The sequence below is a fragment of the Carcharodon carcharias genome, chromosome 8 (assembly GCF_017639515.1).
Source record: "Carcharodon carcharias isolate sCarCar2 chromosome 8, sCarCar2.pri, whole genome shotgun sequence".
NCBI lineage: Eukaryota > Metazoa > Chordata > Chondrichthyes > Lamniformes > Lamnidae > Carcharodon > Carcharodon carcharias.
In genome coordinates, this window is record NC_054474.1 from 157,894,003 (window position 1) to 157,907,510 (window position 13,508).

Genomic DNA, 13,508 nt, shown 5'->3' on the forward strand with positions numbered 1-13,508 from the left:
AGGCCAGACTCCAATTGGAGTCTTGCATCTTGTTCTGGGGACCAGGCCTCAGGAAGGATGGCCTTTGAGGGTGTACAGTGCAGATTCACCAGAATGATCCTGGAACTTTGAAGGTCAAGACAGGTTGCATAAACTTGGCTTGTATTCCCTCGGGTAATAAAGGATTGAGGGGTGATCAAATCGAGGTGTTTAAAAGAATTTGATAGAGTAAATATGGAGAAACTACTCCTATTGATGGGGCCAATCAAGCACCGGGGGACATAAACTTAAAATTAGAGTCAGGAGGGGTATCAGAAAGCACTCGTTAGAATCCTAATGACTCTAATGCCATTCAGCCCATCAGATTCATGCTGGGTCTCTGTACAGCAATCCACTCAGTCGCATTTCCCCGCTCTACCAATCCTGCAAGTTTAATTCTGTCAAGCAAACATTTCCTTTTGAAGTCCTTTCTCATCTCTGCTGCTGCAACTCTCGTGGACACTGATTGCCAGGATTTTCATCATACAAAAGGCAGAAAAGGTGGTGGATGGTGGAACCATTGGAGCTTTCACTGAGATCCACAGAGTTTCCTTAGGCAAGTGGGTCAAGGTATATGGAGCAAAGGCAAGAAAATGGAATTGAGATACAGGTCAGCCATGATCTAATTCAATGGTGGAGCAAGATCGAGGGGCTGAATGGCCTACTCCTGCCCCTATGCTGCACTTTATCATTCTATGACACAGCAACCTACCAAAGGAACTGTAGGAAAACCTGATACCTAAAGGCAGGGCAACCTGTTTTGAGGGGTCGGGTATTCACTTGTCAATTGCTTTAGGCTTTGTCGGTTATCAAATCAGGATAAAGGCCCCATAGAAAGAGTGCAGGTCTGTACAGAAAAGACAGTCCTCCTGCATGGTTATCAGTGAGCATGGTTAACATACTCTGAACAGAGAAGCTCCATTGACCTAATCTTGATCTTTAATCCAACAATTCTAAAGGTTAAATCTCGAGTAAATATGAGTGTTTTAATAGAAAAAGAGACACAAATTCTATTTTCCAACCATGAGGCCTTTTCAGCACTTTAGAATGTATTTACTTAGGGTTTAAGTTGCTCCAATTGTACTCTCACCAACAGCAAATGTGTGTGGTCCAACTGGTTTTTATAGTGTATTAAGGATAAGAGAGATAATTAAGATACAAAGCAGAAACATTCTGTTTTATATAAGTCAAACATAAGACCTCTTGGAATGCTTATTCTCTCCTTAGGTAGCATCCTTGTCAACTGAGGGTTGTTCAATGATATTACAACGGGACAAGGAGACAAGCCCCAAGAACTACTGCAGCCAGTGCAAGGACTGGACCCATGCTGCTGGTATTATTCAGCACCATGCTGTAGCATTGAGCCAACTGAGCTAACTGACCCTGAAATGCTTATCACAGCCAGTAAATGTGTGTTTGTGGACGAGCATTTTATTCTGCAGCCGTTCCCGACCCTACCCCTGCCCATTCCCGACCCTGCCCCCACCTATTCCTGACCCCACCCCCGCCCATTCCCAACCCCACCCCCACCCATTCCCGACCCTGACCCCACCCCCCCGTTCCTGACCCCGCCCCCTGCAGTTTTCCTCTTCTGAAGGCACTTACGGAGGGGACGCAGTTCCTCAGGCACTGACCACCTCTTGGTGTGTCACCAACAACATCTGCTATTCCTATAGCACCTTTAATATATAAAAAAAAATCCCAAGGTGCTTCACAGGAGCATGATGAAACAAAATTTAACACTGAGCCATTTGAGGGGGTAGTAGGTCAAATGACCAAAAGATTGGTCAAAGGGGTTTTAAGGAGTATCTGAAAGGAGGAAAGAGAGGTAGAGAGGCAAAGAGGTGTAGAGAGAGTATTCCAGGACTTAGAGGCTTGGCAACCGAAGGCGTGGCGGCCAGTGGTGGAGCGATTAAAATTGGGGATGCTCAAGAGGCCAGAATTAGAGGAGGACTGTGTGACTGGATGAGATTACAGAGATAGGGAGCAACAAGGTCATTGGGGAGTGGGGGGTGGTGGGGGGGGGAGCTTGATTTAAAAACAAGGATGAGAATTTTAAAATCAAGAGGTTGCTTGACCCGTTTTTTATGTATTGTGGGGTTGGAGGGAAGAGGAACTCCTGAAGGGTTGCACACCGTTTCCACCATGTCATATGCAAATAATTTTGCCAGTGGCAACATTTGCTTTTAACAAATGGTAAGAAGGTGCTCCGTGTGTGACTCCCAGTTTGCGTGGAGTTGGTGGGTCGGACCAGGTCAGCAGGTGAGTGGTGATGGGGGTGGGGCCTAATGCGTCTCAATTCTGATGAACCACGCGGTTGAGGGAAAAGAGACCTCAAGTCACGATTCTGCCTATTGAGTGTTGTCCAGATGTCTTTATTGGAAAGCATTACCCAGAGGTGAGAATAGGACAGCCTGTGATGCATCCATGTCAAACAGCCATTCAACACATTGTGTGGGCTCTTGTGGAAATTGGTCATTTGGATGAGAAAGGCCAGCGCCCAAAGAATTAACACCTTGAGTAACGTACCAGACTAAACGGGTAGAGTAAAAGGTTACACATAAATTGTAAATTTTTTATGAAGTTGGTTCTCTTGTCAAATAGAGGATTTAGTGAATGGTGCTGGAATAACGCTGATGTTCACCTCCATACCTGCTATAGGCTTGTTATTGAAGATCCAGCTGATGAGTGGAGTTGGAAAGCCTTTTGCCCCACACGTCAGCAACAGCCTTTCCCCTTTGTGGAGAGACACGTCCGCGGGGAGCTCTGTGAATGCTGGCTGAACGCTTACGGACAGGCGGATGTCACGGCTGGCCTTGCCGGCGGCACTTACTGCCGTGCAGGTGTAGACGCCGGCATCCTCTGGCTGTGGGAATAAAGGAAAGAGAGGAGGTTAACCATTCTCAGCCCACTTTGTGTGGCCACAGGGTGACCCAATTACAGTGCTGAGCTGACAAGGACTACGTGGGGCTGCTGTGGGAACTCGAAACATTTCTCTATTGGAGTAGATGCATTTTCCATCAGGATTGGTGAATCATTGATTCATCAGCCAGATTGTTGGGCGGGAGAAGTTTTGCGCTGTCAATATCCCCCTGTTGCTGACTTTTGGCATTGACACTGATGAGTCGATATTGTGACGGTGCGGGACCAGAAGGAGATGGTAAAATTAATGGGTTGGAAATGGTGGGCAGTGCGCCATGAGGCTCGGCTTGGCCCTTCTCCCCCATGCTCAACAGCATTTCCACCCTGCAGAGCCCGAACAAGCTGAGGGATGTTCCATTTCCCAGCATTTGCCTCTCATTGTCATTCACCCCATTAGCACAAATCTAGAGACGTATTAAACATCTGAAACATGCCCATTACACTTCAGATGTCACACATGCAAGTTTCTTATCACATTTAAAACAAAACCTCTTCGTTTCCAGAGAAACTTCCTAAGCACAGAAAACACTTTCTCGCTGACTATATCTCCTTAAGCACAAGTAAGTGATGTATCATTCCTATCATTCCCATTCTTATCAAGCTCCATACCATCTGACTTACAGTAACACCGCGAGTTCCAACGGCACTAACAAATAATGTGAATGAGACTTTCTTTTTACCAGTACATTGGTCTCAGTATGACCAACAGCTGACCTAGAAGAAACGCATCCCAGCTAACTTTCATTGCAACCCTAAACATGGTAGGCCTGGCACAGGGACACAGTGCTGGAGCACCCACTCACAGGATGGTACCTGTTATTGTCTATGGCATCAGGGTGGTGCCTTCTCTTCAAGGAAGGAAAGAACTTTAAAGCAACAGATGGCTGTTCTTGCCCACCTTCAAAGCATTGGGTTAAGGAGACAGACTGAATGGGACAGGGAAGGAAAATACATTTCGAGGAGAAATGGAAGGGGCTTCCCTGATGGGATCAGCTGGTAAACTCAATGTGGTGTTCACTCATTAAGAGAACTCCAGATGCCCCACAGCTCCTGCAATGAAACACGGTCACCCTGTTGCAACATAGGAGATTTGGCAACCAAATTACACACAGCAAGCTCCCACAAACAGCAATCGTCTGCTCGAGGGATAAGTATTGGCTAGGACACTGGGGTGAACATGCTCTTCTTCAAAATAGTGCCATGGGACCTTTCACATCCACCCACGGGGGCAGGGATGGCTTCAATCCAACATCTCACCCGAAAGACCGCACCTCTGAGAGTACAGCACTCCCTCAGGAGCATCGGCCTGCTTTTAGTGCTTCAGGACTCTGGAGTGAGATTTGAACACACAACTTTCCTGGCTCAGAGGCAAGAACATTACCGCGGAGCCACAGCTGACAGGTGGCCCAGGAAGGGGGACCTTCAGTTTGCTAGCCAACCTCAGATGAGTGACAATGGTGTAGAGGTACTTCAGAGCTATCCCTGGGAGGCAGAGTAATTCACAGTTATCACAGAGTGCTGGAGGTTTGCCCACACCCACGGAACAACATTCCAGTACAAGTCAGAAGAGGTCAGGAGACTAGAAAAGAAACCCTTATGGCATGACTATGAGAACATGCTCGATGCGCCTTTTCTCAAATAGGTACAAGCTGGCGCTGAACAGCTACTTACTGTTGCGTTTTCCACAATCAGCTCCCCGGACTGCAGTGCAGTGAATTTTCCTGGAGCGTCTGGCACCGCGATGCCATCCTTCTCCCAATATACCACGGGTACTGGCAAACCCTGAGTGACACAGGACAAGAAGGCCTGCGAATCCTCCAGCACCGAAAACTCCGACTGATCAATTAAAATCGACGGTGGAACTGCATCAAAAGCAAACATTGTGAAACAAAATCTGATTCGCTCTCTTGTATCTGGGGCAGGGGGAGGGGGGGGGGGTGGGGGTTGTGGGGGAGGTGGTGGTCCTTGACTATTGTGCCTGCGCTGGCTCTTTGAAAGTGCTATTGGCAATTCCAAAAAGGAAAACCTTGTCTTTAGATAGCAATTTCATATTCCAGGACGTGCCACAGTGCCTCACGTCCAACTCACAAGCTTTGGACTGTAGTCGTTGCTGTTACATAGCCAAGTGTGCCAGCCACTTTACACACAGCAAGATCCCACAAGATAATGGCCAGGTTTTGCCCTGGTGGTATTAGTTGAGGGGTAAATGTTGTCACAAACATCTGCAGAAGTCTTTGCTTTTCTTCAAAACAGGCAGCCAGGATCTCCTCTGACAACGTAGTCCTCCCTCACTACGGTGCTGAAACACCAACAGAGGCTGTGGAGTAAAAAGGTGGCAGGGCCACATGAAAGCTTGTTACCCGTCCACTATTTCACAGGGGCTGAGTGGAGACCTGGCAGTTTCCCGTTGGGAGGGAAAAGAGGAGATCTTGGAGAATTGATCCTCAATTCCCTGACTGAGATCAACATAGGGACTGGTCAGAGAATCATAGGAGAGAATAACAGAAGGAGCTGAAAACTTATCTCAATAACACCACAGATCTGTAAGCCTCTGTGACACCTGGAATACTGTAGTTTTGGTCTCCTGTTTTAAGGAAGGATATACTTGCGTTGGAGGCGGTACACTGAAGGTTCATTAAATTGGTCCCTGGGATGAGAGGGTTGTCCTATCAAGGGAGGCTGAATAAATTGGGCCATTATTCTCTGCAGTTTAGAAGACTGAGAGGTGATCTCATCGAAACATAGAAGATGCTGAAAGGCCTTGACAGGATAGACACTGAGAGGTTGTTTCCACTGGTCAGGGAATCTAGAGTGCGGGGACATAGTCTCAGGATAAGGGGTCATTTAGGACTGAGATGAGGGGGACCTCAAAGGGTTGTGAATCTTTGGAATTTTCTATCCCAGAGAGTTGTGCATGCTCCATTGTTGAATATATTTAAGGTTGGGATAGACAGATTTTTGGTCTCTCAGGGAATCAAGGGATGTGGGGTGCAGGTGGGAAAATGGGGTTAAAGCCCAAGATTTGCCATGGTCGTATTGAATGGCAGATCAGGCTTGATGGGCCGAATGGTCTCGTCTTGCTCCTTTCTCTTGTGTTCTTGTGTTTCATAAGGCACTGTCTGGCACAGAACCTAGCAATGAATGCACATCAGATAAAATCTCATATCTCCATAGTGATGCTAATCCTTGGTAGCACAGCCTTGGGAATTATGACTAACGTTTTAGGCGGTGTCAGTTATGACTCAGTTGGTAGCACTCTTGCCTCTGAGTCAGAAGATTGAGAGTTCAAGTCCCACTCTAGACACTTGAGCATGTAATTCAGATTATTGAGAGAGTGCAGCACTGCTGGAGGTGCCGTCTATCGGATGAGACATTAAACTGAGGCTCTATCGGCTCTCTGAGGTGTATGCAAAGGATGCCATGGGCACAATTTGAAAAAGAATCCTGGTGTCCTGGTCATTATTTATCCCTTAACCGAGATGACAAAAAACGGAGCAGCCATCATCAGCCCATTGTTGTTTACAGGAACTTGCTGTGCGCAAATGGCTGTGGCGTTTCCTATGTTACAAAGTGACTACAGATTGGCTGTGAAGCACTTCGGGACCCCCTGAGGTTGTGAAAGGCGCTATGTCAATGTAAGTTCTTTCTGAAATGTTAGCCAAACAAATCTCTTTTCAGATACTTATGTATCTGTTGGACATTTCCTCAGCTACAGAATAAAAGTCGTTTCGCCTCAACATCAGGCGGCACAAACCCCTCGACAGCATCAGCTGGGTGTCAAATTTTGTTTGGCAAAAGCTCCTGTGAAGCACATTTCACCACATTAAAGGCGATATATAAACGCAAGTTGCATTAGTGATGGTGCGACTCTCACCCTGCACCGCTAGAATCCTGTCCATGCTGACCACGCCGACCTTGTTCCTGGCAATACACGTGTACCATCCCTCATCGGAAAACTGGACCTGCGGGATATGTAGGGATCCATTCGCAAACGTTTGCAGGCGCGTCTGGTCAACAATGGTGCGGCCATCTTTCACCCAGGTCACCTCGGGTTTGGGGTGGCCTTCTGTCTCGCAGGGTAAAGTCACAGAGCGGTTAATGGTGGCTTTATATTCCCTACTGTGAGCTTTGATAATCGGTGGGACTGAGGAAAAGAGAGAAAAAGTTCATTTCATCATTCATGATACAATGAGCAGATTGTCTTTTTTACATAAATGTAACCAAGCTGCTTCTGACCCCTGGCCGCCTGGGAGTCAGTCTGTGTCTGATCCCTGGCCATCTGGAAGTCAGTCTCTGCCTGCACCCTGGTCATCTGGGAGACAGTCTGTGTCTGATCTCTGGTCATCTGTGAGTCAGTCTGTGTCTGATCCCCGGTTGTCTGGGAGTCAGTCTGTGTCTGATCCTCGGTTGTCTGGGAGTCAGTCTGTGTCTGATCTCTGGTCATCTAGGAGTCAGTCTGTGTCTGATCCTCGGTTGTCTGGGAGTCAGTCTGTGTCTGATCCCCGGTCGTCTGGGAGTCAGTCTGTGTCTGAACCCTGGCTATCTTAAAGATCAGAGAAAACCTACTGCCTGGTTGTGTGAAGGTAATGTGTTTGAGTTTAAGCCTTCGAAAAGATTACTTTCAGATTAAACAAAATGAAAGTAACATAATATTTTGGGAACTCTAAAATATTTTCTTACATTTAGATCATTCCATAGTCCAATCACATAGACATGTGCCATGCATGTAGTTATGCATGTGACTTGTTTCATTACTACAATGCTGTCAGTAATCTGTTAAACCAATGAGATTAATGCCCTTAATTTCAAAGCATTTACCCCCTTTACAACTCTACCTTGGACCACCAGCTTTGTCTTGCCCAGAGCAGTGCCAGCTGCATTTTGGGCTATACACATGTAATCCCCTGAATCCTCTTCTGTGGCTCTGACAATCTCCAGCCCTCCATTAGCTAATACGAAAAATCCTGAGACAGAAACAAATGATCAGTCAAAACATAACATTACACACACAGCAGCAGGAAAACAGCATCATCAAACATGTCTATCGTAAAGAGAGTTCACTTTCCTTCCTCAGCAAACAGTCTTTTCTTGGTAACACAATGTGAACTGTCCCGAATTGCTAACAATTCTGACATCTGAATTCCATTCCAGTGACACATGGTTCTATTTTGCCTATCACTGCTGAGCATACTTTAAAGGTATATTTTGACATGCGTGTGCAATAGTTCACTGTCAAGCATTATTCCCGAATCAAGGTAATGACTTTATTCCTGTGCCAAAGCTCAACGTTATCCACCACTGCTGTTCCCATTGGGAGGTTCACTGAATTGGATCTCGATCGCGTCACTAAAGAGAGGAATTCCACCACAAAGGGGATGAGCGTCTGGTCTCTTTAAGCATTACTGCAACAATCTGGCTTCATCTGGTGTGAGAGAAGAGTTCAGCCGCAAGAAGGGTAACACAATTCTGCTCTCCGTCTCCACTAAGAATTGACACTTATATCTTGCACACGGAGGTTGACTGTTGTCTCAGCTGTGGTCTGGCACCTTACCTGTGTTTGAGATGGTGACGCCCTCCTTCTGCCAGGTAATGCTGGGTCTTGGCGTGCCCATTGACTCACAGGGAAGGATAACACCTTTGTTCACTACAATTTCCAAAGTGGCAGGAAGGGGCTTGATAACAGGAGGCTCTGGGCAGGCAGAAGAGAACAGAGAATCAGCAGTTAAATTGGATGAGCCAAGAAGGAAGAAAGAGCATAAAACATCTGTCACCATTTCAGGATGTCCTTTTGAAGTGTAGTCACTGATGTGATGTGCACAACAATCTCCCGCTCACAGCAATATGATAATGATCAGATAATCTACATTTGCCACTCTCCAATCTGCCGGGACTGTTCCAGGATCTAAAGAATTTTGGAAGATGACAACCAGTGCACCCACTATTTCAATGGCCACCTCCTTTAGTACCCTGGGATGTAGATTATCAGGCCCTGGGGATTTATCAGCTTTCAGTCCTATTAACTTCTCCAGCACTATTTTTTTAACTAATGCTAATTTCCTTCAATTCCTCATTCTCATTAGACCCTTGGTTCCTTTGCATTTCTGGGAAGTTATTTGTGTTTTCTTCCCTGAAGACAAAGCTAAACTAGTTGTTTAATTGCTCTGCCATTTTCTTGTTCTCTATTATAAATTCTCCCATTTCAGACTGTAAGGGATCTTCACTAATCTTTTTCTTTTTACATACTATATAGAAACTTTTACAGTCTGCTTTTATGTTCCTTGCAAGTTTCCTCTCATACTCGACTTTTCCCCTCTTAATCAATCTAATGGCCCTCCTTTGCTGAATTCTAAACTGCTCCCAATCCTCAAGCTTGCTACTTTTTCTAGCAACTTTATATGACTCCTCATTGGGTCTAATACTATGCTTAATTTCTTTTGTTAGCCATGCTTGGGCTGCATTACCTGTTGTGTTTTTGCACCAGAAAGGAATGTATAACTGTTGCAATGCTTGCATTCATTCCTTAAATATTAGCCATTGCCTATCCACCATGCCTTTTAATGAAGTTCCCCAGTCTATCTTAGCCAATTCACCCCTCATACTTTCGCAGTTTGCTTTGTTTATGTTTAGGACCCAGTTTCGGATTGACTACTTCACTTTCAATCCTAATGAAGAATTCTATCATGTTATGGTCACTCTTCCCTAAAGGGCCCCACATAACAAGATTATTAATTAACCCCGTCTTATTACATAATACCAAATCTAGGATAACCTGTTCCCTGGTTGGTTCCTTCACGTACTGGTCTAAAAAAAAACCATCCCGCACACACTACAGGAATTCATCCACCACAGTTTTATTGCTAATTTGGTTTGCCCAGTCTATTTGCAGATTAAAGTCATCCATGATTACTGCATCTATGTTAATTGCAGCTCTAATTTCCTGTCTAATGCCATCCTGTACCTTACCACTGCTGTTTGGATGCCTATAGACAACTCCCACTAATGTTTTCCACCCCTTATTGCTTCTTAGCTCCACCCAGACTGATTCTACATCTCGATCTTCTGAGCCAATATAATTTCTCACTGTTGTACTGATTTCATCCTTAACTAACAATGCCACCACACCTCCTTTTCCTTTTCACCTGTCCTTCTTAAATATCGGATACCCTTGGATATTCAGTTCCCAGTCTTGGTCACCCTGCAGCCATGTCTCTGTAATTGCAATCATATCCCGCCCACTTACATTTATTTGAGCTGTTAATTTGTATACCTTATTGTGAGTGCTCTGTACATTCAGATACAGTGCCTTTAGATTTGTCTTTTTAACATTTTTACACATTTCTTTTTGTACTATGGCCCTAGCTGCTGCTAGCCTTTGTTTCCTCAGCCTTCCACTTTTGCTTTCTACTTTTCTGTCTTTCATTTCTATCTTTGTTTCCTTCTCGTGTCTCCCCACTCAGGTTCCCATCTCCTGCCACTCTAGTTTAAACCCTCCCCTACAGTACTAGCGAATACCCATGAGGATATTGGTCCCAGTCCTGCAGGGGTGCAACCCGTCCAGCTTGTACAGGTCCCATCTTCCCCAGAATTGATCCCAATGCCTCAGGAATCTAAATCCCTCCTTCCTGCACCATCTCTCCAGTCACGCATTCATCTGGTCTATTCTCCTATTCCTGATCTCGCTAGCACATGGCACTGGGAGTAATCCTGAGATTACTACCTTTGAGGCCTTGCTTTTTAATTTATTTCCTAGCTCCCTGTATTCTGCTTGCAGAACCTCATCCCTCTTTTTACCTATGTTGTTTGTACCGATATGGACCATGTCCTCTGGGTGTTCACCCTCCGCCTTCAGAATGTCCTGCAGCTGCTCAGTGACATCCTTGACCCTGGCACCAGGGAGGCAACACACCATCCTGGTGTCACGTCTGCAGCTGCAGAAACATCTATCTGCTCCCCTTACAATAGGATCCCCTATTGCTATTGCTCGCCCACTCTTTTCCCTTCCCACCTGTGTGGCTGAGCCAATCATGGTGCCAGGGGCTTGGTTGTTGCTGCATCCCCCCGAGAAACCATCTTCCCCAGCAGCATCCAAAACAGAAAATCTGTTCGAGAAGGAGATGGACCTAGGGGACTCCTGCACTACCTGCCTAACAATTTTACTCCGTCTGATGCCTGTGCACTCTTTACCCGCGGCGTGACCGCCTCACTCTACGTGCTATCCACGAAGATTTCATCCTTGTGGATGCTCCACAGTGACTCCAGCTGCAGCTCCAGCTCCGAAACGCGGGTTTCGAGTAGCTGCGGCTGGAGACACTGCACACATGGTCGCCCTGGATACTGGAAAACGTCCCTGACTCCATCACACAGGAGAAGCATTCCATGTGGCCCAGCTGACCTGCCATGACTTACCCTTAAATGACTCCCTTTACTTTCGCTTCCTCTAGTTTAAAGAGTATTAAATATATACTAAGGACCCTACTCCAGTCAATCTGCACTGATTTCCTCCTACCACCTGTCCATACAGAGAAGGTGTTTTGAATCAGTTTTTAAAAGAATAGGCTGCGTGGTGTGTTTTCCCAAACCCTCCCTTTTTGAGACACAACTTTAGCAATAATCCATAGCAAACGCGAGTTAGGATTAACTCAGAAGGTTAGTTTATCTTCCACATTCAAATCCCGTGAAAAGAGTGTTCGCCACATCCCACTCCGCACACTCCAACAGTAAAGCAGGGGGATAGAGAAAAAGAGAGTCTTACTGAACAAGGACCAAAGAAAATGAATATTGGTTCACATGAGTTCCAGAGTAAAAAGTCAAGGGTCCAATGAGGAATTCTTTCACATAGGCATTGGAGGTCACCTGGCTAAAGTTGTCTGATTTGCTTTTCAGTTGGGGCTGATATTGTTAGGAACTAGAGATAATTTAAATAAGTTATATTTGTATTTTTGGATGTTAGGAATGAGTTTTAGCTTTAAGTTTAAGTTTAATTTGTGATTCTGTATTGGTGTTAAGAAAGGCCGGCGGGGGGGGGGGGGGTGCGGAATTTGAGTGTTAGTTTCATTTTAAAAGTTGCCTGCAAGTCTGTGGGTTTGTTTGTATACCTGCATTCTAATGAGGTTTTATGGCTCTTGATGTAGAAAAACTGGGCTGTTGCCTAGCAGCACAGGTCCCAAAGACACCAGGAGAAACAGAACAGCAGTTTTACAGTTCAATTGAAACCTAAGAGTCTGGACACAGCTTTTGGGACAGAAAGGAGGGATTCCAAGAAGACCTTCTAGTCCAAGGAAAGGAACAGGAATCTGGAAAGGTTCTGTTAAATGAAGTTAAGAGTGAGGAGCAGACGAAGGCTCCAAGCTTAAAGGGAGAAAGCTGCAGGATGCGGACTTAAATCAAAATAGGCTTCCGAGAAGCCAGAAGATTTGAGGAGATAGCCAAAGGTCGATAACTCCTTACTATGGGCATGTGAAGCAGTGGTATTCTGTTGGCATGCTGAGTATCTGAGAGAGTGTGTGTAGAAGGGGAAGCTCGAATGCAGGGGAGAGGAACAGTGGAAAGAGAGTTCGAAACCCTGGGGGTGGACCCTTGTGGAAGGCATCTGAGAGAAAGCATAATTTGGGAGAAGATTCCAAAGCGGGTTCTTTGAGAGTGGAGATTGTAAACTCTTGTGCGAAAGATGGGGGCCAATGAGACCGTTTGGCTCATGGTGGGATAAGTGTCTGGGGGAGGAGTTGATGAGGGATCCATAGCATCTGTTTGGGGTGCCATCTGCCACATGGTTTTGGAGAGTAGTGTGCCTAACCACAGGTCCGTCTATTGGTTTACATGGACTGTGTACTTACTGTGAACTTGAGAATATAAGATATCTTTTGTAACTTGTGTTATCCTTACGAATCTGTACATATCTGTAAAGGTTTAGTTGTGGGTGAAGCAGTGCATAGTTCGTCTTTTGTTGTTTAATAAATGTTGTATTCTTTTGTTAGAAGTTTATCAGCTGACTCCTGTGAGTCTGTTCAGTAGTCACCCTTCACATTTCTAAACAAAAAATAAAAGTTAGGATCTATCAAGCCAGGGTCTTTCCTGGAATCTGGCTTGTCCAGTAGTAACATCAGCTGGGATCATAAAAAAATCAAGATAAAATCGGTACACAGAAATTGAGTTGGTTTTGTAGGTAGTGGTACAAAATCTTTCAGTAGAGTCAAGCTTGATGGGCAGGCTTTTGTTCTGCTAGGAAAAGCCTGCTTCTTGGTAGCTCAACAATTGAATGTTAAAACAGCTGCCTGTGAAGTCCAAAGATGTAATGTTAAAACTGTCCAAAAGGCCAGAGGCGTGGGTCATGTGACATGGTCTATTACTTTTTTTGCAGTTTGACAATCAGTTTTTGTGCTTCTGGCCAGAATTCCATTGTTCCTCCTTAGGAGAGAGACAAGGTAGTTGGCAGCATCTCTTCTAGTATCATGAGTTTTGATCCTTCTCTTTTGAAATAGTTCAGGATGGGGGAACCAGTTCGTCTGCACTTCCTCTGCTTTTGTTGATTACAATGATATTTGTACAATGATGTGTAAAACTGAGAAAAT

The 13,508-nt window shown here is 45.4% G+C and overlaps 1 protein-coding gene across 1 annotated transcript in view; it reads right to left on the reverse strand.

Moving 5' to 3' along the window:
• Window positions 1-13,508, reverse strand: part of LOC121281526 (hemicentin-1-like) — a 566,775-nt gene that overhangs the window by 75,746 nt on the left and 477,521 nt on the right. Inside the window, exons 84-88 of the mRNA XM_041194473.1 lie at window positions 8,492-8,629; window positions 7,776-7,904; window positions 6,815-7,084; window positions 4,612-4,802; window positions 2,671-2,884 (exon numbers count right to left, since the gene is read on the reverse strand). Coding sequence (XP_041050407.1) covers window positions 2,671-2,884; window positions 4,612-4,802; window positions 6,815-7,084; window positions 7,776-7,904; window positions 8,492-8,629 — 942 coding nt within the window. The remainder of the gene's footprint in view (window positions 1-2,670; window positions 2,885-4,611; window positions 4,803-6,814; window positions 7,085-7,775; window positions 7,905-8,491; window positions 8,630-13,508) is intronic.